This window comes from Oryctolagus cuniculus, chromosome 11, assembly GCF_051225735.1.
Source record: "Oryctolagus cuniculus isolate XC-2025 breed Fujian yellow rabbit chromosome 11, ASM5122573v1, whole genome shotgun sequence".
Taxonomy (NCBI): Eukaryota; Metazoa; Chordata; class Mammalia; order Lagomorpha; family Leporidae; genus Oryctolagus; species Oryctolagus cuniculus.
In genome coordinates this window covers 115,124,145-115,147,072 of record NC_142877.1, presented here as the reverse complement: position 1 = coordinate 115,147,072, position 22,928 = coordinate 115,124,145, and the positions used below count along the sequence as shown (strand labels likewise).

General features: G+C 62.0%; 2 protein-coding genes across 19 annotated transcripts in view; both read left to right on the top strand.

Moving 5' to 3' along the window:
• The window catches only part of CSNK1E (casein kinase 1 epsilon), a 32,885-nt gene extending 23,632 nt beyond the window's left edge, over positions 1–9,253 (top strand). For 5 of the 17 annotated variants that reach the window (XM_089307625.1, XM_089307626.1, XM_089307638.1 and 2 more), the window contains exons 4-7: positions 41–189; positions 1,297–1,525; positions 2,087–2,257; positions 2,764–3,443. In XM_089307625.1, coding sequence (XP_089163751.1) covers positions 41–189; positions 1,297–1,525; positions 2,087–2,257; positions 2,764–3,380 — 1,166 coding nt within the window. In that variant the 3' untranslated portion in view covers positions 3,381–3,443. Of the gene's footprint in view, positions 1–40; positions 190–1,296; positions 1,526–2,086; positions 2,258–2,763; positions 3,444–3,480; positions 3,585–3,674; positions 4,042–5,788; positions 5,850–6,582; positions 6,776–6,864; positions 7,005–7,482; positions 7,548–8,245 lie in introns of those variants that run through there. The other 12 variants (XM_089307631.1, XM_070051497.2, XM_051845920.3 and 9 more) reach the window with 7 other exon arrangements.
• A 12,354-nt stretch (positions 9,254–21,607) lies between these two features.
• TMEM184B (transmembrane protein 184B) overlaps positions 21,608–22,928 on the top strand; it is a 47,053-nt gene continuing 45,732 nt past the window's right edge. For both annotated transcript variants that reach the window (XM_051845910.3, XM_051845909.3), the window contains exon 1: positions 21,608–21,770. The gene's annotated coding sequence lies outside the window, so the exon portion shown is untranslated. The remainder of the gene's footprint in view (positions 21,771–22,928) is intronic.

Genomic DNA, 22,928 nt, shown 5'->3' with positions numbered 1-22,928 from the left:
GGGGCTGCCCCTGACAGAGTCCCTCTTCCCCGGCCCCCAGTGGGGATCCCGTCCATCAAGTGGTGTGGGGCCGAGGGCGACTACAATGTCATGGTCATGGAGCTGCTGGGGCCCAGCCTCGAGGACCTCTTCAACTTCTGTTCCCGCAAGTTCAGCCTCAAGACGGTGCTGCTCCTGGCCGACCAGATGGTGAGTCCCCTGCCTGCCCCTGCCAGGGGTTCCTGGATCCTCTGGGCGCCGGGGAGCGCAGAATGCCAGCCCTGTCTGCAGGAGACTGGAGGAAGAGGGCACAGTGGGTCAGGACGGGGGCCCACTGACTGTAGAATCTTGCAGGCGTGTGAAGTACGGATTCCAGGCCCCTCTGCAGACCTACAGGGCAGGCTCTGGCTCCGGGTGATTTCAGTGCCTCCAACCACGCAGACCTGGGTGTCGCCCCAGTGTGGTGACCACAGGTGCACTGCCAACTCGCTCTGAGCCTCGGTCACCTCTTGCAAGAGCCTGCCCTGGGTCAGGTGGTTGAGGGATGAAGTGCGTGGCCCTGAGCAGGTGCCCGCTGATGAGCAGTTGGGCCCTCCAGGCCTTTGTGGACGTGGGGAAGCTGTGTATGGACGCAAAGCCTTAGACTTTTGGAACAGCACCCTTGTGCGGCCAGGTGCTGGTCTTTGTTTGCAGCTGGCCTGGGAGTCCTTGCGCCCTGCCACTCCAAGCTGCACATGCGCAGAGAAGGGGAGGGGGCTCCTAGGGTGCGACTCAGAAAAGCCTCCAGGGCTGCTTGGCCGTGCTGAAGCCGGAGGCCCTGGTGAGATGGCGTGACCTGCCTGGCCACGTGCTGTGTGCCCCAAGAGATGGGATGACCTGCCACGCGCTGTGTGCACGGAGGTGCAGGAACCACAGAGGCGGCTTATGTGTCTGCTTGGCTTTGCTGTCCTTTGGGAGCGAGAGACAAGTCCTGGCTTTCGTGTTCCGTTTCCATCACCCCTGCCAGGTCTGGGCCTCCTGCCCCTCCCCCCAACTCTGGCTCTCTGCCTCCCCAAGTCCTGGGAGGAGCAGCCAAGCAGCCTAGGCTCCCCTAGGGGCCAGAGTCTTCCTCCCTGATCTTGCCATTAGCTTTCCTACCTTGCTGTCACGTATCTCACGGCAGACTTAGTTCCTCCGTGCCACCTCTTTCAGGAAGCCTTCCTTGACCTGCCCCTTGGGGTCCTTTGTAGTTGGAGACAGATCTTTTCTCCCTGTTGTGTGCCTCTCCTGTCTCCGTGGCCCAGCACGTGCTGAGTGACGCGCTGTCGCCTCCCGCAGATCAGCCGCATCGAGTACATCCACTCCAAGAACTTCATCCACCGGGACGTGAAGCCGGACAACTTCCTCATGGGGCTGGGCAAGAAGGGCAACCTGGTCTACATCATCGACTTCGGCCTCGCCAAGAAGTACCGGGACGCCCGCACCCACCAGCACATCCCCTACCGGGAAAACAAGAACCTGACCGGCACTGCCCGCTACGCCTCCATCAACACCCACCTGGGCATCGGTGAGTGAGCCAGGCCCAGCTCTGCAGCTGCCAGCCCTGCGTGGCGGCCCCGGGTGCTTCTCCGGCGAGCCTCTGAGAAAGCCCCTCCCACACCCCCAAGCCTGGCCCTGTTCCAGCTCTGTCCCTTGGTCAGCAGAGCCGTGGGTGCTGCCCTGCCTTTGCTGCCCTGCTCCGTCCTCACAGCAGCCGTCTGGATAAGGACGTCTCCCTGCTGGACAGGCTGGGAGACGCAGGCTCCCACAGCTAGCATGAAGGTCGCGAGCTTAGCAAGTGCCAAAGCCAGGTGTGACCCCAGCCCCGACCGATGCCAAAGCTTGTGCCATCTCCATGGAGCGGGCCAGGCGTGGAGGCCAGGCCCACTGCAGGTTGTTGAATGAGTGAGAGCCTAAGCAAGTGGCGGTGGGAAGGCCCTGCCTCAGCCCCTGCTCTGTGCTAAGGGGAGACTCGGAGCGACTGTTTGTCTCGGGTTGTAGTGAGCGATGGGGGGATCAGGTCCTGGGTGCACAGTGAGGAGCGGAGGCCGGAGGAGACCCTGCCCCTCACCGCCTGTCGCCTCTGCAGAGCAAAGCCGTCGAGATGACCTGGAGAGTCTGGGCTACGTGCTCATGTACTTCAACCTGGGCTCCCTGCCCTGGCAGGGCCTCAAGGCGGCCACCAAGCGCCAGAAGTATGAGCGCATCAGCGAGAAGAAGATGTCCACGCCCATCGAGGTCCTCTGCAAAGGCTACCCCTGTGAGTGCCCAGGGCAGCGGAGGGTTGGCCTGGGCGCCCCCTGAGCCAAGGGCCACTCCTGTGAGGACCCCAGCGGGCAGCTTCTTCTCAGGGAGGGTCAGGTGACAGGGAGCTCGTGCTGGGCCACACAGCCCGCGGCGCCGGAGCTAACCTCGTCCACCGGGGAGGCCTGGACGCCACCCCACGCTCGTGCTTCGCCTCCCGAGGCTCCCCGGCTTTGTGGCCAGGGCAGTGGGAGCTTTCCTCCTGTTGCTTAGACCCTGCTGGGTCCCTGGAGCTGGTGACAGCTGCTGCCGGTGTCTCCATGTCCCCCCGAGCAGGTGACAGCAGTGAGCTAGGCTCCTCTAAGCCAGCCGCCCGAGAGTCAGGCGGGGGCTTGGTCACCAGCGGGAGGGCTGTCCTGTTCCCTCTTGGTCCCACCACCACTGGGGATGCGGGTGGGCGGCTGGCGGTGTTGGGAGTGTGGGCCTCACCCGTGGCCTCTTCTGTCTCGTGGTCCTCGCCAGCTGAGTTCTCAACATACCTCAACTTCTGCCGCTCGCTGCGGTTCGACGACAAGCCCGACTACTCCTACCTGCGCCAGCTCTTCCGCAACCTCTTCCATCGGCAGGGCTTCTCCTACGACTACGTCTTCGACTGGAACATGCTCAAATTCGTGAGTCACCTGGAGGCCGAGGCGGGCGTGGGGGACTGGCTGGGGGAGGCCGCAGTGACCTGGTGGCGGGCGGGGCTCCCTGCAGGGGAGGGCCACGAGCCGGACCGCGCGGGAGACCTCGCCGGGGCCTCAGCGCCTCCCCTCTCCGGCCGCATCTGTGCGGACAGCACGTGCCGGTGCAGTCGGCGGGGCCCAGGCAGGGTGCCGCCTCCCGCCAGAGCCAGGAGGACCTGGCTGGGCCTCCAGTCCCTCGTGTGTGCCCGTGGCGGGGCGTGGACGGCACTGGCAAGCCCCCGGGCCGCCCTGCTTGCCATCTGCACCGTCCTGCTGCTCCTGCTCGGCGCTCCCCCGGCGGCTGCCCTCGCCGCGGCCCCTCTGGCCAGCCCGGACCCGTGCAGAGCGGCGGCGTTCCTCCTGGTCCTGGGCCCCTGGGTCTTGCTAGGTGGCTGTTCTGTTTCCCTCTTTTAAGGGTCCTGGGGGTGGGGTGGGGCGAGGCGCTCATCCGCTGTTCCCGGAGCCCTGGAGTCCGTGAAATCCTTTGTCTTGTTTCACATCTCTTCTGGAAAAGGGGGCTTCCTCGAGCCAGGCTCAGCCCCGTGACAGCGAAGCTGTTGCACCGCCCTGCCCCCGCCCCTGTCCCTGTGCCGGGCCCACGTACTCACCCACGTACTGGTAAGGACCCTCCGGGGCCTGCGAGATTTGTCACTTGACCATTGAGCACGAGAGGCTGAGCCTCAGCTGTGCTCTCTCTGTCCCTTCCAGGTGCCCGGCGCCTCTGGGCACCCAGGGCCCCCCAGGTAGGCTCGTGGAAGAGGTAGAGGAGCTGCCCCCCCAAAACTACTGGCCTGTGGTCTGGACTCCGGGGCCTCAGTTCTGACATCGCCAGGTGTGCTTGAGCCCATCGGGACCAGGCTTTGGGATGGTGGGGGTGACCTGAAGAGGGCGTGGAGAAGACGCCCTGCCGCAGATTCTGGGAGTGGACCGCTGCCCGCTGGCCGCGCCAGAGCCTGGAGCAGGAAGGGAGGCTGCCGCCCAGGAGGGCCTGTTGGGAGCTGACACCGAGAGCAGGCTCAGACCGTCGGCGACTTCTGTACTGAACCTGAACTCATTAAACGCCTCCCACGCTGCAGCCTGTGTGCCTCTCCTTTCACGGCAGGGCTGGCCTGCCGCTCTGTCAGGTGTGCAGGACCAAGGCCTTGCTCTGGATGCCGAGCCGCCGCCGCCGTGGGCTTCTCTTCTCTCTGGGTCCCAGGAAGTGGCCTGGACCCGTTTTCCCAGGAGGGGGACAGAAGTCAGCAGGGACAGGGGTCTCACAGGCCGAGGAGCCCAGGGAGAGGCCTCTGTTGCCCTCCTCTCCAGGGGTGGGGGTGGGAGGCCTTCGCCCCAGACCACAGCTTGGAGTGTGGCTGAGGGCTGGGGGCACTGGGGCCAGCTCTTACCCACCCTCTGGGACGTCGCTCCCAAGGCTGGTGTTGCGGGAGGCTTGGCCTGGGGCTCGGCACAGCTCTGAGAACGGATCCTGCGTACCGTGCCGTCCGCTGCGGCAGCCGTGGGCTACACGCCTCTCTTTAATTTACATTGAGTGCTTGGCCAGAATTGAAAAGGCAGCTCCTCAGTCGCGCTCACCTTCAAGCCCTCAGCAGCCGCGGTGGCTGTCCAGTGCAGTACATCCGGCAAAGCAGACCCGAATTCTCCATCTTGCCAGAAGGTTCTATGGACTTGTTGGCAGAGCCTCTCCCGGGACCGTGCAGCCCCCAGGATCTCTTCCCAAGCCAGGCCAGGCACGCCCTCCCCACCCAGTGCCGGTGCTCTGAGCCCATTCCTGAGTTGGACGTGGGGCCGTTGGACTGGAGGAGTGGGCGCCTCTGTCCTCACCGCCGTGGTGAGCCGGGCCGCCCTGCCAGGGCGCTGGCCGGAGCCCGCAGTGCTGACCTGCACCCGTCCCCCAAGGCCGGGCCTCTCCCCGCAGAAAGCCTTCACCGCCCGCCCGGCAGCCTCTGCCGTGGGAAGGATCCCGCAGCCACTCGGTGTCAGGGCAGCGACTCCCTGGATCCCAGGAGCTGGGAACTGCCTGCTCACCGCGGCCCTGCGCACCAAGGCCCCAACAGCCAGGAATTCGGACAGAGCCGAGGACACCGTGCAGCGGGGGACGCGTGTGTGGCTTTGATGTGGACTGTGTTTTCTCACGGGCGAATAAAGGCCAAGAAAGCTCCCTGGCATGTGTTTCTTGAGGGGTCACTTGGTTCTCTTGCCTCTGGACCTGGCACTGGCGGAGGGTCGCAGAGGGCAGGGGCTCCAGCCGTCCACTCATCTGCTGGCCTGGGGCTGTGCACCTCGGAGCGGATCGCCGAGCCTCAGTTTCCCCAACTAGGGGACGAGCTGGGACCTGGCTTGCAGGGTGGCCATGCCCACCCCTGCCGCAGGGGGTTTTAATAAGCGGGTGCTGCAGCTGTGTTTCTGCTGAGCCGCTGTCCGCGAGCCCGGGGTGAGGACCGAGGGTCAGAGGTCAGGAGGCGGAGCCCTCGTGGTCCCAGGAGACACATCCAACCCTGACCCCAGACTCCGGGGAAGTTGTTCCTAGCGTGTTCTGCTAAGGCAGGTGCCAGAGCTGTGTGCTTTTGGGCTTGAGAGCAGAGCAGGGCAGGGCCAGGTGACCTTAGACCCCACATCTACCCCACGGCTCATGGTCTCCACCCGGCTTCCCCGTTAGGACTCAGGGGTCCTTCTGACCCCAGCCATACCTCTGTGGGCTCCTGAAAGATAAGAACCACCCCCACCCCATTTCTTGACCAGTCCCTGGAGACGCTGGGTTTCAGGAACCCATATCCCATGGCCTAGGAGCAGGCCCCCAACTCAGCCCTCAGCTCTCTCCACAGATGCGGCCCCCTCCGCGCCAGCCCCCTGCCCTTCCCTGTGGACGGCCCCAAGACCAACTAGGTAATGCGGCCAGGCGCTGCCTGGCCCCGCGCTCCTCTCTGGGCCTTTCTCCCTTCCGCCTGCACTGGGGGTGGCAGTGGCTGGAGGGCTCAGGGCCCTTCTGCGCCATGGCGCCTCGCCTTCGGGCCTCTTCCCTGTGGGGCAGCTCGCCCCAGTTTCTTGTCTGTGTGGGTCCCTGGGCCTCCTGCTGTGACCTCCTAGCACCTGCCAGGTCCTGGGGCAGGGGGAGGACAGCCTTCTGACGACTGGGCTCTGGCGAGCTGGTCGAGTCCTGGCCCTGCCTGTAGCTGGTTCCGTCTCCGGGCCTGTGCTCTCCTTCCTCGCGACACTTCTTCCTGTCTGCTGGTTGGGTCTCTGACCACTTTCCCTGCTCTGGAGTCTTTGAGGGGCTGAGGGCTCTTGGGACACAGAGGGGCCAGGGCAGCTCGCCGTCCCAGGTTGGGAAAGCCAAGGGTTGTGCTTGGTCGTTCCCGGGGGTGTCAGCCTCTGGGCCCCGTGAGGCCAGCGTGGGCTGACCTCTGGTGGTCACGTGGTGTCATTTCCCTGTGCTGTGGTCGTGGGTCATCTCCAGCCTTCTCCGGTCATGGTTTCGCGCTCTGTGGGAATTCAATTGGACCAGACGGTTCCTAAGATGTGCTCCCCGGTGCCCGCTGCCCTGTCCCACGAGGGGGCCGGAGCCCAGAGCACCGTAGCCTCCCTAGGCTGACCAACATCTCGTCTTGCATTCCTGCAGGGTGCAGCCCGGAACCCCGAGGACGTGGACCGGGAGCGGCGAGAACACGAGCGCGAGGAGAGGATGGGGCAGCTGCGGGGCTCTGCTACCCGGGCCCTGCCCCCTGGCCCCCCCACGGGGGCCACCGCCAACCGGCTCCGCAGTGCAGCCGAGCCTGTGGCTTCCACGCCAGCCTCCCGAATCCAGCAAGCTGGTAAACGGGCCACGGGGCGCAGGCTGGGTCTGATGGGGTGGGTTCCCTGCTGTGTGCCCACACTGAGGCTCGCTCCTGCCGCCCCCCAGGCAATACCTCTCCCAGAGCGATCTCGCGGGTGGACAGGGAGAGGAAGGTGAGCCTGCGGCTGCACAGGGGCGCGCCCGCCAACGTCTCGTCTTCAGACCTCACTGGGCGGCAAGAGGTCTCCCGGATTTCAGCCTCACAGGTGAGCGGGGGAGTGCGGCCTGGCTGCCCTGTCCTCTGTGCAGCAAGCCCCCCGTCGTGGAGCTGGACTTGGCCTTGCTGAGTCCTCTAGGGTCTAATGAGCCCACTGAGCAGAGTCAGACACTGAGGCGCAGGGAGGTGGCTCAGAGCGGTTGAGCCCGAGAGGACAGCTGGGGTCCTGGTCACGCCACATGCGTGCGGTGGGCTCTCTCCAGCATCCCCGCTCCAGCACATCACACTAGGAGAGCTGAGAAGGGGGCAGGTAGCCGGGCAGGGGTGGGCAGCGGAGGGCGGGGGTGTCCCCTCCTTGTCTACCGCTTGGCTGTGGCTGGGAGCCTTTGTCTACAGAGTAGGGGTGACCTTAGGTCATTGGGATCACACACCCCTCCCTTGGCTTGGCGCCTGGTGGGCTGGGGGTGGAGCTCCAAGCCTCTACTACCAGCAGCTCTCACGCCCCATCTCTGCCCCCTCCCCCAAAGACAAGCGTGCCATTTGACCACCTCGGGAAGTGAGGAGGACGGCCGTCGGACCAGTGTTTGCTTAGGTGAGTGTCTGCCGCGGACGTGGCCAGCCGGCTCTAGAAGCACCCGCTGGGCCCCCAGGAGACCGTGAGTGGCAGATGGGGTGGTGGCAAATGGTGCCTGGCACCCCTAAAACCAGCAGACCTCAAGCGAGCTTACAGCACGGAGCCTGCTCCACGCGGGGTCGATTGTTTAGGAAAGTGTCTCCAGGCACCTGCCCTCAGTTCCTCTTTGCCTTAACGTATTCTGGAAGGTTCTAGCAGAGACTGAGCCTTGGCCACCTCCTGAGCTGCCCCAGGGCTGCCGCCCAGTGTACCAGACAGGTCAGCTCACACCGCACCTAGGACAGCTCACCTGCCGGCCCTGGGAGGCTGCGAGGCCGAGAGCAGCGACTGCACTCAGGCCTGGCTGTGGTCGGGCGTTGCGCTGGGGGCTCCACGAGGGTGTGCTGGCAGCGGGGTGGGGGTGGGTCAGCTCCGTGTGCAGGAGGCAGGCCCAGGACAGCCCGAGCGATTCGCCTTGCAGGGATTTCCTGAGCACGAAGCAGGCGCCCGCCTCACCCCAGAGGCGGCAGCTCCCGGGAGGCCGGGGCGAGCCTGGGGCTGTGTGCTGGGCCTCAGCTCTGGCCCGCCCCCGCAGAGGGACAGGTGGGGACAGGCCGGCGGGGGCTCCAGGGCTTGGCAGCTGGGCTCCTAGCCGGTCTTCTCTCTGCCCCTTCTAGTGTCTTCACTGTATTTTCTTCTAAAAAGCAACGACAGACAAGATGGAGGAAAAAACCACTCAAAAGAACAAAAAGGAAAAAAAACCCAGCACAAAACTGACGATGGAGTTTGTTTCTTTAGTTACTTTTGCCAACTGCAAGAAGACGGGCCGCCCTCAGCACCGAGGACCCCTGTCCCCTTGCATCGCCCGCCGCGTGCTCCCCCGGACAGCGGCCACAGAGCCAGCCGCCAAGCCCCGCCCCAGCCACCACCACGGCCTGCTGGGAGCGGCCCAGCGGGACAGCGGAGACGCTGAGATAAGCGGCCAGACGTTCTGTGGGGGCTTTCCCAGCGCCCTGCGAGCCCTGGGTCCCGGCTTCCTCTCTGAGACCCCGCGCAGGTGGAGGTGGGCCCGAGGCCCCGTGTGCCAGTGTGTATGAATTTGACCTGTTGTCCCCAGGGCCAGGTGCTCGGCGCTGCCTGCCAGGCCCCGTCTGTCCTCATCCCCTGACAAGGACATGGGGTGGGCGGTGACCTCCACGTCCCTCAGGGCACAGGGGTCCCCCCCGCCCCCACTCCACTGTCAGCCTGTGCAGCCCCATCTTCCACTGCTGGTCTTAGGGCGGAGTCTGTGAGACCCTTCCCCAAAGCCCCTGGCTCTGGGCCATAGGTGACTACTAGGTCCCCACGACCAGCTGAGGCCCCGCCCCTCGGAGGAGGGGCCGGGGTCAGGCTGGGAGTGGATTTATGCATTCTTCCTGGTTAACACCTGTTTTTGTTTTTATTTTTTGTTTGTTTTCTCTGTGTGTGTATTTCCTAATTTATTTACCTCTGTTTCCCTGTTTTCCTTTTTTTTTTTTAATTAAGGAGCAAAGCTTTTTATTACTTTGTAATTTAAAAAACTGAAAAAAAAATACTGAAGAACTTTGGGGGGAATTTTGTACTTTTTTCCTGTGTAAATATTGGACTTTTTTGAGCTTTATTGTGGTTGTTACTTTGAAGTAATAAAGTAGAAAAGGATCAAGTCACGCAGGAGCCTTTGTCTGCTCCCCCGCAGCCCTGGGCCAGCCCTCCAGGGGCTCAGCTGAGGGTCTCCATGAAGTGAGGACCCCGACCAGGAGGGCCACACTTTGGGCAGCAAGGTTGGCAGGCCCCTCTGTGCTCCTGGGAGTCCGGGAGTCGGAGGTACAGCGAGATGCCCGAGGCCACAGCTTGAGTGGCAGAGCCAGGACTGGAACCCAGGCCATCTTGCTCCGAGAGTGAGGCACCTGGGGTCGGGGTCCAGCACTGACCGCCCCAGGGGCCCTGGGCAGGATCCCGCACTCAGGCCTGGGTCAAGGGCAGCCCCTGGCCTTGCCTGCCTCTGTCTTGGACCCAGTGGAGTTGGTCAGCCCGTGCTTGTCCCCACTTTCTGCTCCCCTGCCCCCTCACCCGCAGATTCAACCCGGAAGGACAAGCAGGACCAGAGGGAGGGGTCAGCTGGGGCTGGGGCGGGGGCTCAGGAGCGTCCCCTCGGGCTTGGCTCAGAGCCCTGCGGGCGCGGGCATCCGAGACCCGGCGACCCACAGCCTGGCGCGTGGCGAGGCCCGGTGTGTGAGGCGCAGGTAGAGGCAGGTGACCGACTGGGGCGCGTTGCCCCAGCCCTGGATCTGCAGGGAGACCGCGCTGGCCGGGTGATGGCGGGGAGGCCGCGGGCACGGCTGGTCCGTCAGGTACCAATGCACTGTCCCAGTGTTGGCTGGACGAGGGGCGGAGGGTGCAGCCAGGAGCCCCCGGCGCTCCCCTCCCCCAGGACCCTCCCTGTGGAGCCTTGGAGGACATGGGAGGGGCTCATCTCCACCTCCACGGGCAGGGTGCTCGCCGAGTCCATGGGAAACGCACATTATGGAAAATCCAGGCAGGAGCTTCTGAGTTTTCGCTTCATAAAAACGAACTGAATTCTGTTTCCACAAACTTCCTGAAATGCCCAGTGGTGACAACTGTAGCTCCTACTAACGTTATGTCGGTTTGTATTTCAAAGTAACCATTTTACTATTACTTCTAAAGAGGAGCCTATGGAATAAACACTTTTATTTTTTTGGTAGTTGTGGCTAATCCTCCGCCTGTGCCGCCGGCACCCCGGGTTCTAGTCCTGGTCAGGGTGCCGGATTCTGTCCCAGTTGCCCCTCTTCCAGGCCAGCTCTCTGCTGTGGCCCGGGAGTGCAGTGGAGGATGGCCCAGGTGCTTGGGCCCTGCACCCCATGGGAGACCAGGAGAAGCACCTGGCTCCTGCCTTCGGATCGCTCAGTGCGCTGGCCATAGCGACCATTTTGGGGGGGTGAACCAATGGAAGGAAGACCTCTCTCTCTCTCTCTCTCTGTAACTCTGCCTGTCAAAAAAAAAAAAAAAATCTCACTAGTAAATCTTTAAGGGGGTGGCCTTGTGGCGTAGGGGGTGAAGCTGCTGCCTGCCTCGCCGGCATCCCATGTGGCCACCAGGTTGAGTCCTGGCTGCTCCGATTCTGATCCGGCTCCCTGCTGACGTGCCTGGGAAGGCAGTGGGTGGTGGCCCATAGTGAGTCCTTCTACCCACTTGGGAGATCCAGATGGAGTCCCAGGCTCCTGGCTTCAGCCTGGTTCAGCCCTGTCATTCCAGACATTCGGGGAGTGAACCAGCAGATGGAAACATCTCTGTTTCTCTCCCCTCCCCTCCCATTTTGCCTTTCAAATAAATAGATCGGTCTTGGGAACTTGAAAGGATTCTTTACACTGTGCGGCTGTTTCACCCTTTCCGTGAGTGACTGTCCCCCTCCCTTTCTGGGCGGTGGGTCAGTTTCCGGACGTGTGAGATGTTTCCGCAGATCCAAGCCAAGCTGAGCGGTAGCTCTCAGCGTCTGCCCTGCTCTCTGGCTTATTCCCGAGCTCCTTGTGCAAGGGAGGGCGCAGGGGCTGACAAGGATGCGTCCCCACACAGGTTAGGAAGTGCACCAATAGCCCCCAGCCACAGGGGCCAGCACGCCCCCTGCTGACTGGTTTTATTATTTATTTATTTGAAAGGCAAAGGCGTAGTGAGAGAGAGAGGTCTTCCAACCGATGGTTCACTCCCCAGATGGCCACCACGGCCAGAGCTGTGCTGATGTGAAGCCAGGAGCCAGGAGTTTCTGCCTGGTCTCCCACGCAGGTTCAGGGGCCCAAGCACTTGGGCCATCCTCCACTGTTTCTCAGGCCATAGCAGGAAGCTGGATCAGAAGTAGAGCAGTCAGGCCTGAACCAACACCCACAGGGGATGCTGGCACTGCAGGTTACCCACTGTGGCACAGCTCATGCTCTTAACCCTCACCATACCCAGGTACTGCGTAAGGGTAGCCATTTCCACCCCGAGGTGTGAGACTTGCAGCCTGGCTAGTGACACATCCCATTCCAGAATGCAGTGAGGTGCCCGGTGTGAGCGAGGGACCAAGGCAGCGGGCGGGGTGGGGAGGGCAGCAGGTGTCTGTTGTCTGCAGGGGAGGTGTGTCAGAGACGCTGGACCTGAGCCAGGAAGCGCGATGGGGCGGGCAGAGGGAGTTCTTCCCAGCAGTGTGAACAGCATGTGCAAAGGCCCACAGGTAGGAACTGGCTTGGAGTATCTGGGGAGGAGGAGGGGAGCCGTGCAGAGGGGGGAGGCTGCAGCAGGCGGAGGCGTGAGTGCAGATGGCTCTCCCACTCCCCACCTGCACGCAGCTCGTCCTTGAGCCCGAGCTTCCTCCCCTGTGCCGCGGGAGCAGCTGCCCCGTGCAGCGCTGTCATTCCCTCTCAGCCTGAGCACTTCAGTGCCCGCACCTGCGCCCCAGGGCGAACCCTGAGCCAGGAGAGGACCTGAGGGCTGTTAACTTGAGGAACTGAGTCTGGCAGGAGCCGGGAGGAGGTGGGAGGAGGCCGGAGGAGGCTGGAGGGGACGCAGGGAGAAGCATTAGGGAGCCGTGGCCGCAACCAAGGTGGCAAGGGTGACAGAGCCCTTCCAGAATAAGTCGGTTCTTAGCAGGCAGAAGGGGCCGAGGGAAAGCAGGTGGGGAGAGGAGGCCAGCGAGAGGGGAGGGGCATCAGGAAAGGGTGGGGCTTGGAGGAGGCCGGACATGAGCTGGGGCATGGTCAGTGTGCTGAAGCCAACGTGGCGGTGAAAAGGGTGAAGCCGGCAAAGTCCCAGCTGTCCACTTCTCCCCAAGTTCCTTTATTAAAGTTTTTTTAGGGGCTGGCACTGCGTTGCCAGCAAAGCCTCCACCTGTGACGCCTGCATCCCATACGGCAGTTGGTTCATGTCCTGGCTGCTCCTTTTCCAATCCAGCTCTCTTCTATGGCCTGGGAAAGCAGTGGAAGATGGCCCAAGTGCTTGGGCCCCTGCATCCATGTGGGAGACCTGGATGAAGCTCCAGGCTCCTGGTTTTCGTCTGGCCCAGCCCTAACCATTGCTGCCATCTGGGGAGTGAACCAGTGGATGGAAGATTCTCTTTCTCTCTGTCTCTGTCTCTGTCTCTCTGTCTTTCCCTCTCTCTGCAACTCTGACTTTCAAATAAAAATAAATATTTTAAAAAAGTTTTTTTTATTTTTTATTTTTTTTTTTTTATTTTTTTATTTTTGACAGGCAGAGTGGACAGTGAGAGAGAGAGACAGAGAGAGAAAGGTCTTCCTTTGCCGTTGGTTTACCCTCCAATGGCCGCCGCTGCAGCCGGCGCACCGTGCTGATCCGATGGCAGGAGCCAGGAGCCAGGTGCTTTTCCTAGTCTCCCATGGGGTGCAGGGCCCAAGCACCTGGGCCATCCTCCACTGCACTCCCTGGCCATAGCAGAGAGCTGGCCTGGAAGAGGGGCAACCGGGACAGAATCCGGCACCCCAACCGGGACTAGAACCCGGTGTGCCGGCGCCGCAAGGTGGAGGATTAGCCTATTGAGCCACGGCGCCGGCCTTTAAAAAAGTTTTTTTAAAAATTAATTAACTTGGGGGTGGTGGTGATCAGGCAGACCTGACGCAGGCTCCAACAGGTGTGCCTCCAGCCGTTCAAGGAGAGAGGCTTCTGCTACAGTTTTCTCTCTCTTCCCTCTGCCCACCTCCATCCACACTACACTTCAGAAACAGAGATGGCCGTCGTGACAGCTGAAGGTGCTGAGCCCCCAGTCCCCCTCCCCAGAACCCGCAGCAGAGGCACCAGAGGAACACATCAGTCATTCAAAGGAACAGGTGCATCCCAAGCTCCAAGCCCCAACCCCAAGCCACCCGGTCCAGGACCTGCAGACTCTGCTCGGGTGTCCCTCTCCCTCCCGGGCCTGTTCCGCTGCCTCCCTGTGGGCTGGGGAGGGAGAAGGGGTCTGGGGCAGCACGGTCGTTGCTGTGGGGACACCAAGCCCCTTGCTCTCTCCTCCTCATCCTCTGCCCCCCACCCCAGCCTGAGTGTCCTCCCAGCCGCCCCATGTGTGGCCACCTCCTGCAGCCCAGGTTCAGGAAGCTGCAGGGAGAGGTTGCTGGGGTGGGAGGGCAGCCCCCTGGGGACTCCTGGGAGCCATGGATGCCAGCGCACAGCAGCCTGGCCCCGCTGGGTCCCTGGGAGAAGGCTTCCTGGTAATTAGGGCTCCCCGAGCCCTTTCATCCCAGCGTCTTCAAAGCACCTGTGATTACGGAGCGGCGGTGGTGCCTTTGAAGCCCTCAGGTCCAGGTTTACCCAGGGGGGCAGGTGGCCTGATGAGTCACCGTGGCTGGCTCTGGGGCGGGGGTACCCAGGGCTCCTGCTTCCCCCTCACCCCCACTCCACACGAAATCCTCCCCGGGACCCAGCCTCCCTGGCTCCCGACGGCCGTGTTCCGCACCTTTGCCTCCAGCCTGGGGTTTTCTAAAGACTCGGACACAGACAGAAGACCCTCCCCCGGGCCTGTTGTTGGTTTGTGTGGGCTGGCTGGGCTGGACTCGCCGATGCTGCCCACCCAGGTGCGTGTGCAGCTGGACGGGCGCCTTATCTCTGGTGTCTCCAGCCTGCCAGCCACCAGCCGCACCCCCGGCTCGCTCAGAGGCACGCCCCAGATGGCGTCCCCCCGCCCCACATGGCGTCCCCCCAGGAATGCTGCGCTCAGAAAGGGCTGTGTGACATGGAAGCATTCTCTCTCTCTCTCTCTCTCTCTCTCTCTCTCTCTCTCTCTCTCTCGGCTGATCCCTACGGTGGGGGCGCGGCTGGGTCCCGGGTTCACCCAACAATCCACCACAAGGACTGGCCACGTGCCAGGCCGCACTGATGTGACCTTGGCCAGAGCAACGCTGCCTCCCCATGCCTCAGTTTCTGCATCTGCCAGGTGGCAGTCACGGCGGTTTGCTGAGATAATGGAGAGCTGGGTCCATGGCCTTCCACGTGGTAGATGCTCAATAAAAAAAAATTAAAAAGTGCTGAAGATGGGCCGGCGCCGCGGCTCACTAGGCTAATCCTCCGCCTAGCGGCGCCGGCACACCGGGTTCTAGTCCCGGTCGGGGCGCCGGATTCTGTCCCGGTTGCCCCTCTTCCAGGCCAGCCCTCTGCTGTGGCCAGGGAGTGCAGTGGAGGATGGCCCAGGTGCTTGGGCCCTGCACCCCATGGGAGACCAGGAGAAGCACCTGGCTCCTGGCTCCTGCCATCGGATCAGCGCGGTGCGCCGGCCGTAGCGCGCCAGCTGCGGCGGCCATTGGAGGGTGAACCAACGGCAAAGGAAGACCTTTCTCTCTGTCTCTCTCTCACTGTCCACTCTGCCTGTCAAAAAAAAAAAAAAAAAAAAAGTGCTGAAGATGATGGAGAAGAGGACACGAGCTGCAGCCCCCACGTGTCCGGTTCTGAGAACACAGAGATGGCAAGGCCTCATCCGTGTGCCCTCGCCTCGTGCGTGCATGCGCACGTTCTCCCGGCTTCCAGAAAGTTCCTCCGTATTTAAAGTCACACACATGCATGAGTGCACACACACAAATACAAGATCGTGGAAGACACCTGCGATCTTTTAATCCAATTCCCACGAATTTTTAAAGCCCTCTTGTATTTGTAGTAAACAAGGCAACCAATATGTACTGCTCTGTAGAATATTTTGTTCTTTCTCAATTTTAAAATTGCTTGTTCATTCATTCATTGTTTATCAGAAAGACACACACAGAGAGAGAGAGAGAGAGAGGGAGAGAGATTTCCCATCTGCTCATTCACTCCCTAAATGCCCACAACAGCCAGAGCTGGGCCAGGTCCAGGCCGGGAGCCGGGGGCTGGCACTGTGGCGCCATGGGCTAAGCCATCACCTACGGTGCTGGCATCCTAGTGGGCCTCTTTCTTTGCTGATTATCAGACCAGAAACGACACTTACTGAGTGCTAACATGGCCCAGCCCTTCTGTGTGTTATCTCATTTAATCCCCACGTCAGCGCCGTTATTATCTCCACTTCGCAGATGTAGAGACCACGTTGGCCCCTGGCGGGCAGCCTCCTCAAGCTCTCCTGGCTTGTCGGGGTGGAGCTGGGATTTGAGCCGGTGGTTTAGCGACTACACAGACCCAAGGCCTCCCAGGAGCCGCCCCATGCTGACGGCCCTGTCCTGGCTCCCCCCATCCCTGCCCCCCGCGAGGTCACACCTATCCCTGCCCTGCCTTTCTGGGGACCCCAGGAGCTGCACCACAGCTGAGGTCTCCCCCACAGGCAGGCAGTTCTTTCCCTGTTCTGGTGGCGACGCCCCATTTTTCCTTTTCCGGACTCCTCCCTCCTTCTCAGCACCCCGGACTGGCTCCAGGGTCAGGGCTGTAACCTAGGCCTGGCTCACTGATGCGCTGCATTTCCTGGCTGTCATGATTGGCTCAGAGAAGGGAACACCATCCAGGCTGAACCAATCAGAAGCGATCCTGGGACACACTTTGGAATTCTCTGGAAAGAGGCCAACACCCACCCACACGGAGGGAAATAGATTCCAGTGTGACCTCAAATCCAGCTCAGCCTGGGGATTCCCAACTAAGTAAGCCCAGAGCCTCCTTCTTCAGCTTAGTTAGAACTGGGTCTGGTGGGCTGCGACCACGGGGTCTAATTTGTGTCTGCAGACAGTGGCACCCCAGCCCTGTCGTCCGGACCTCCTGCTGCCACGGTCCCTCTCGCACTGCACTCCCGACCGATGGGGAAACCGAGGCTCAGGGGGCAAAGCCACACGCCTGGGCTCACATCACTCGGGAGGCAGTGGCGCCCTGGGCATCCTTGGGACAGACGGACAGAGGGGCTGCAGGCGGTGAGTCCAGAGTGCCGTGGGCTCTGGGCAGCTGCACGCCGGAGGCCTCTGCTCTTTCCCCCACTTCCCCCACCATACAGTGCGGTGGATTTAGGGCAGAGGGAAGGGTGACGAGTGGAGGGATGTAGGCTCCTTTCTGCCTCCCCAGACACGAACTGCCACGGCTCAGCAACCTCCGGGCATGGCCAGCACAGCCACACTCCCCTCTGCAGCTGGCACTAATGGAACAGAAGGCATTGACTGAGCCACGCTCCCCTCTGCAGCTGGCACCAGTGGAGCAGAGGGTATTGACTGAGCCACGCTCCCCTCTGCAGCTGGCACCAGTGGAGCAGAGAGTGCTGACTGAGCCACGCTCCCCTCTGCAGCTGGCATTAGCGGAGCAGAGAGTGCTGACTGAGCCACGCTCCCCTCTGCAGCTGGCACCAGTGGAGCAGAGAGTGCTGACTGAGCCACGCTCCCCTCTGCAGCTGGCATTAGCGGAGCAGAGAGTGCTGACTGAGCCACGCTCCCCTCTGCAGCTGGCACCAGTGGAGCAGAGAGTGCTGACTGAGCCACGCTCCCCTCTGCAGCTGGCACCAGTGGAGCAGAGAGTGCTGACTGAGCCACGCTCCCCTCTGCAGCTGGCATTAGCGGAGCAGTGGGTGCTGACTGAGCCATGCTCCCCTCTGCAGCTGGCACCAGTGGAGCAGAGAGTGCTGACTGAGCCACGCTCCCCTCTGCAGCTGGCACCAGTGGAGCAGAGAGTGCTGACTGAGCCACGCTCCCCTCTGCAGCTGGCACCAGTGGAGCAGAGAGTGCTGACTGAGTCACGCTCCCCTCCGCAGCTGGCACCAGTGGAACAGAAGGTATTGACTGAGCCACACTCCCCTCTGCAGCTGGCACCAGTGGAGCAGTGGCCTCTCGTCTGTGGATGCTCGCTAAATAGGCCTGGGTGGGGGCTGAAACTCCACCTGGGTCCTTACCCTGATGCAGCCTCACCTGGGGGGAGCATGGGGGCAAGGGAGGGCAGTTCACTCAGAAGGAAACAATACATCACTTCTTTTCTTTAAGATTTATTTATTTGTTGTGAAAGTCAATTACAGAGAGAGAGACAGAGAGACAGAGAGAGAGAGAGACAGACAGATTGACAGAGACAGAGAGGCATCTTCCATCCATTGGTTTGCTCCCTGGATGGCAGCAACTGCCAGCCCTGGGCAGGCCAAAGCCTGGAGCCAGGAGCCTCCTCCAGGTCTCCCAGGCGGGTGCAGGGGCCCAAGCACCTGGGCCATCTTCTGTTACTTTTCCCAGGCCGTTAGCAGGGAGATGGATTGGAAGCAGAGCAGCTGGGACTTGAACCATCACTCAGATGAGAGACACTGTGTTCCAAGTGGCGGCTTCACCCACCGCACCACAAAGCCAGCTCCAACTTTTATTTCTTAGTTTGAAAATCTTGCAGACAAAATTTAGAAAGTATAGAGAATATTAAAAAGACAATGGCCAATGTTTGCAACCCCGCCTCTTAGGAGGATCCTGTTCATTAACACTTCATTATATTTCCTTCCAATCTTTTTTTTTTTTTTTTACAGAGTTTAGAACAAGCTGACATACAAATGTATTGTCTTTTTCACCCAATATTATATCTAATCATTCCCTTCGTGGACATGATCAGGAACATACAAAGAGGTTTTTTTTTAAAAGATTCATTTATTTATTTGAAATGCAGAGTTACAGAGAGGAAGAGGCAGAGAGAGAGAAAGAGAGAGAGAGAGAGAGAGAGAGAGAGAGAGAGAGAGAGAGAGGTCTTCCATCTGCTGGTTCACTTGCCAAATGGCCACAATGGCTAGAGCTGCACCAATCCAAAGCCAGGAGCCAGGAGCTTCTTCCAGGTCTCCCACGTGGGTGCAGGGGCCCAAGGACTTGGATCATCTTCTGCTGCTTTCCCAGGCCACAGCAGAGAGCTGGATTGGAAGTGGAGCAGCTGGGACTCCAACCAGCACCCTTATGGGATGCTGGCACTGCAGACCCACAGCTTTACCCACTACTCCACAGCGCCAGCCTCAGAGGTTATTTTTTTTTTTTTCTAAATATTTATTTATTTATTTGAAAGTCAGAGTTACAGAGAGAGAGAGAAAAAGTGAGATCTTCCATCTGCTGGTTCACTCCCCAAATGGCCACAACAGCCAAGATTGGGCCAGGCCAAAGCCAGAAGCCAGGAACTTTTTCCGGGTCTCCCACGTGGGTGCAGTGGCCCAAATACACATTAGCCCAGGCACACCAGCAGGCAGCTGGATTGGAAGTGGAGCAGCCGGGAAATAACCAGCGCCCAAACGGGATCCTGGCGTTGCAGGTGATGGCTTTACCCACTACACCACAACGCTGGTCTCACAAAATGTTACTGTAATAGCTACGTGACGTTGCATGGTGTGGCTCTACCATGCTTACTGAACCATTCTCCAGTGACCTGCAGATTATTCCCAAACTTTTATTAGGGTGAAACTAATTAAAACAGAATCGGAGCGTGGCCTACAGGTTAAGATCCCTGCATCGCAGAGCTGTGGTCCAGCAGGCTGAGCTGCCGCTTACGACGCTGGCGTCCCAGTGGGAGTGCTGGCTGGGGCCCTGTTGCTCTGCGTCTGATCCAGGTGTCTGCTACTGCGCCTCTAAGGCAACGGAGGACGTCCTGCTTGCTCGTGCTCTGCCACCATGTGGGGCGCCTGCGCGGAAGTTCCAGGCTCCTGGCTTTGGCCTGGCCCTGCTTTGGCTCCTGTGGGCGTCTGAGGAGTGAGTCAGCAGATGGAAGACCTCTTCCTCTCTCTCTCTCTCTCTCTCTCTCTCTCTCTCTCTCTCTCTCTCTTTCTGCCTTCCACACAGACCCCGCATCGCACATCAGAGGGCCTGGGTTTGAGTCTGCCCTCTGGCCTGACTCCCTGTTCCGTCCTCCTGCTAATGCAGACTCCAGGATGCAGCAGACGAATCGAGCAGTTGGGTCCCTGCCACCCACACCGGAGACCCGGATGTCGTTTCGGCTCCTGGCCTTGGGGCGTGGACCAGAGGATGGGTGAGCTCTCTCTGTCTCTCCGATAAATAAAATAACAGAAAGGGGTTTAGGATCGTGGGAGAGCTGGGGGTTTGCTGGGAAGCCGAGGTGGGGCTGGAGGTGGGGTGAGATGTGTCTCCTTCATTGGCGGGGGCTGGGGTGTAGGGGAGGCCATGAGGCCAGTGTGTTGGGGATGGCAACCATCATCAGCTCCAGGAGTGGAGGGAGCTGGCATAGTTGTCAGAGGGGTCCTTTTTTTTTTAATATTTATTTATTTATTTGAAAGTCAGGGTTGCAAAGAGAAGAGGCAGAGAGAGAGAGAGAGAGAGAGAGAGAGAGATAGGTCTTCCATCCGCTGGTTCACTCCCCAGTTGACAACAGTGGAGCTGTGTCGATCCGAAGCCAGGAGCCAGAAGCTTCCTCCAGGTCTTCCCACGCGCGTGCAGGGACCCAAGGACTTGGCCATCTTCCCCTGCTTTCCCAGGCCGCAGCAGAGAGCTGGATCGGAAGTGGAGCAGCCGGGACTGCAGGCAGTGGCTTTACCGGCTGCACCACAGCACTGGCCCCGCCACGGGGGTCTTTGAAGCTCCTTCAGAGCCATGGACGGGCCATGCATGGATTCGGAGGAGGAACAGAGCGGGCGCTTATCTCCCTGTTGAAAAGGCTTTGAAGGAGGCTCTGACCTCCAGCACGGAGCACCGCCGAGGGCTGCCGGTGCCACAGCCCGAGCTGCCACGGCTCTCGGGCAGGGTGACTTCCTGTCCCTGCGCCCCCTTTCTGGCAACCCCCACCTAAAAATACGTGCCAGCTGCCTCCGCCCCAGCCAGCCTGGGGCCTCTGTAAGCTGAGAACTCAGAGCTCCTTTGTGGGGCAGGGACGAGGATGGGAATTTGTGGGGGACACTGAGGGCCAGACTGGCTCTGGCCTGTGAGACGCCGGTGCCAGCTGAGCATCGCAGGGAGGGCGAGACGGAGGCGGTGACCTGGCCCGGCCCCGCAGCGCGCAGGTCGATGGCCATAAGGACTGGGAGGCAAAGGTAAACTTTGCTTGCTGGGACAGCCCCAGGGACTCTCTACCTGCCGCGGCCGGCCCCTGTACTCAGTGCTGGGATTACATCAGAAAACAGAAACGACACACATCTGTCTTCTGAGAACCTGTGCTCCACTGGAGGAAGCCAGGAAGCGAGGCAAGCTATACGGTGTGAATAGGAAAAATCTGAGAATGCGCCACAAAGTTCTTGGCAAAGGGAATTAAAGGATAGGTTTATCCTGGGGGGGGGGGGGGCTATGGATGCATGTGAGGGGGTCTGACAGTTTTGCCAGGGCGGTCAGTGCAGGCCTGGCTGAATTGGGCACATTCCAGCAAATGCCCGGGGAAGAGGAGGGAGGGACCACCTGTGTACCTGGGGGAACAGAGGGGACAGCCAGTGCAAAGGCCCTGTGGCCGAGTGTGCTGGGCTGGCTCCAAGAACAGCAAGGGGTCAGTGTGCAGCGGGAGAGGGCAGCCTCCAGTGATGCTTGCAGATGGACCAGCGGGCAGCCGGCAGGAGGCGGGTGGGAGGTGACTGGAAGGCAGGATGCGGCAGCCCGCGGGCGACCACAGCCCAGGGGGAAGCCGTGCGGGCGGCCCGGACCGTGCAGGTGGGGGGGCTCAGTAACCCACAGACTTCACCGACGTGGGCGGGGTTCGTGGACGGGTCCGCAGGCTAGGCTGGATAATCCCCGAGGAATTCCGCCGGTCAGGCCGCCTGCTGCGGGGCGGGCAGCGAGGCCTCGGCTGGGGCGCGGGGTGGGGGTGGGGGGCTCTGTCCCGCCCGCAGGTGCGTGTCGCCCACCGCCCGCGGCCCTCGCTCCGCCTTCATCCCACAGCTGCACACGAGCCCTTGACTCGGCAAATGCCCACCGTATCTTGTTTCGCCCTCGAGAGGCTCCAGGGGAGGAAATTAGGGGGAAGAGAAGCGAAGCAGCTGACGGCCAGCGCGAGCCAGGGGCGGAGCGTGGAGCTCACGGCTCGTCCCGGCACCCCGGGCAGCTCCGCCGCGGCTGGGGCTGGGGCCGGGGAACCCGACCGCCCGCGGCGGCGTTCGCGGCGCGGCCCCTTTAAGGCCCGGCGGGTGATCTCAGCCGCGCGCCCGCCGCCCCGCCCTCCCCAGCGGCGCGTCCAGTGCGCAGGCGCGCGGCGGCCGCACTCCGCTGGGCCCGGGACGAGCCGGCGGCGGCCGAGAGTCCGGGGCTGCGGCGCCGCCCGCCCGCCCGCAGAGCCCGCCGCCGCGCACCTCCGCCGCCGCCGCCGCCGCCGCCGCCATGGGCTCCTGAGGTACCCGGCCCCGCGGCCTCGCCCCCGAGTCCCGGAGCGGGGGGTGGGGAGCGGCCGCGGACTCCCGCGGGAGAGGGGCTGGCTGCTGGAGAGGCCCGCGCGGGGGGCGCCTGGCGGCTCGCGGCGGCCGTGGGTCCCCGGGCGGGGAGGACTCGGAGGCGGCCGGCGCGGCCGCGCCCTGGGGTTCCTCAGGGGTCGCCCCGTGGGTGTGCCCTCTGCCCCTCACGCCAGCGTGGCAGGCCCGCGCCCGGAGGGTGATGGGACTGGCCCGTGGGAGTGGCCGGGCCGACCGGCGCTTTGCAGGTGGGATTGCGTGCGCCCAGGTGCGTGGGGGGAGGCCCCGGTGCCCTGGGGCCGCGGATGGCCGGGAGAGGCCTTGGGGGCTGCTGGATGGAGGGTGCACACCGGTCATCGCGTTGGGAGGGAGGGGGCCGACGGGAAGCTGGCGCCCCAAGGGCTTCTGCCTCCTGGGGGCCCGCAGAGGCTGATTCTAGGCGGGGGTATCCACCCGGTGAGTTGTGCGTTTCCTCGCGGGCGCACCTTGGGCTCCTTGATGGGTCCCCTTAGGACTGCATGTGCTGGGTGGTGCTAGGTGGCTGCGGGCCGCGGCGAGGCGGTGGGTTCCCAACGCCCATCCCCTCTGGGGGGTTGTGCGAGGCCAGAGTTCACCGCGCCCCTCCCTCCCAGGAGAGCGCGGGTGTTTGCGCGAGGTGAGAGCCTGCATTATTTATCCGACGTCGGCCTGTGCTCTGTGTAAGGGAGACGAGCCGTAGCAATCTGTGCCCTGGGGGCCGCGCCGGGCACACAGCTCGGCTGCACCTGCCGGGAGAGGCGCGGTCTCAGGTCTCAGAGGTGCCACTTCCTTGACAGGTGACTGTTCGCAGCGTCCCTTCAGCGTGCTTGGGGGGCGCTGGCCGTGCACCTCGGAATGGGAGTCAGAGCCGGAACTGAGGGCCAGGACACAAACACGGGATGATGCCCAGCTGGTCAGGTGGTGGTAGGGCGGCCGACAGGTGGTCACGGTGACGTGAGAGGAGTAGACGCGCGGCAGGAGGGAGGTGTGGCCAGCATGGAGGACTGCAGCGCCCAGCACGGGTGACCTGGGGCCCTGGAGGGTAGCTGACGTCTGCCTGGGCTCTTGTGGCTTCCACGTACATT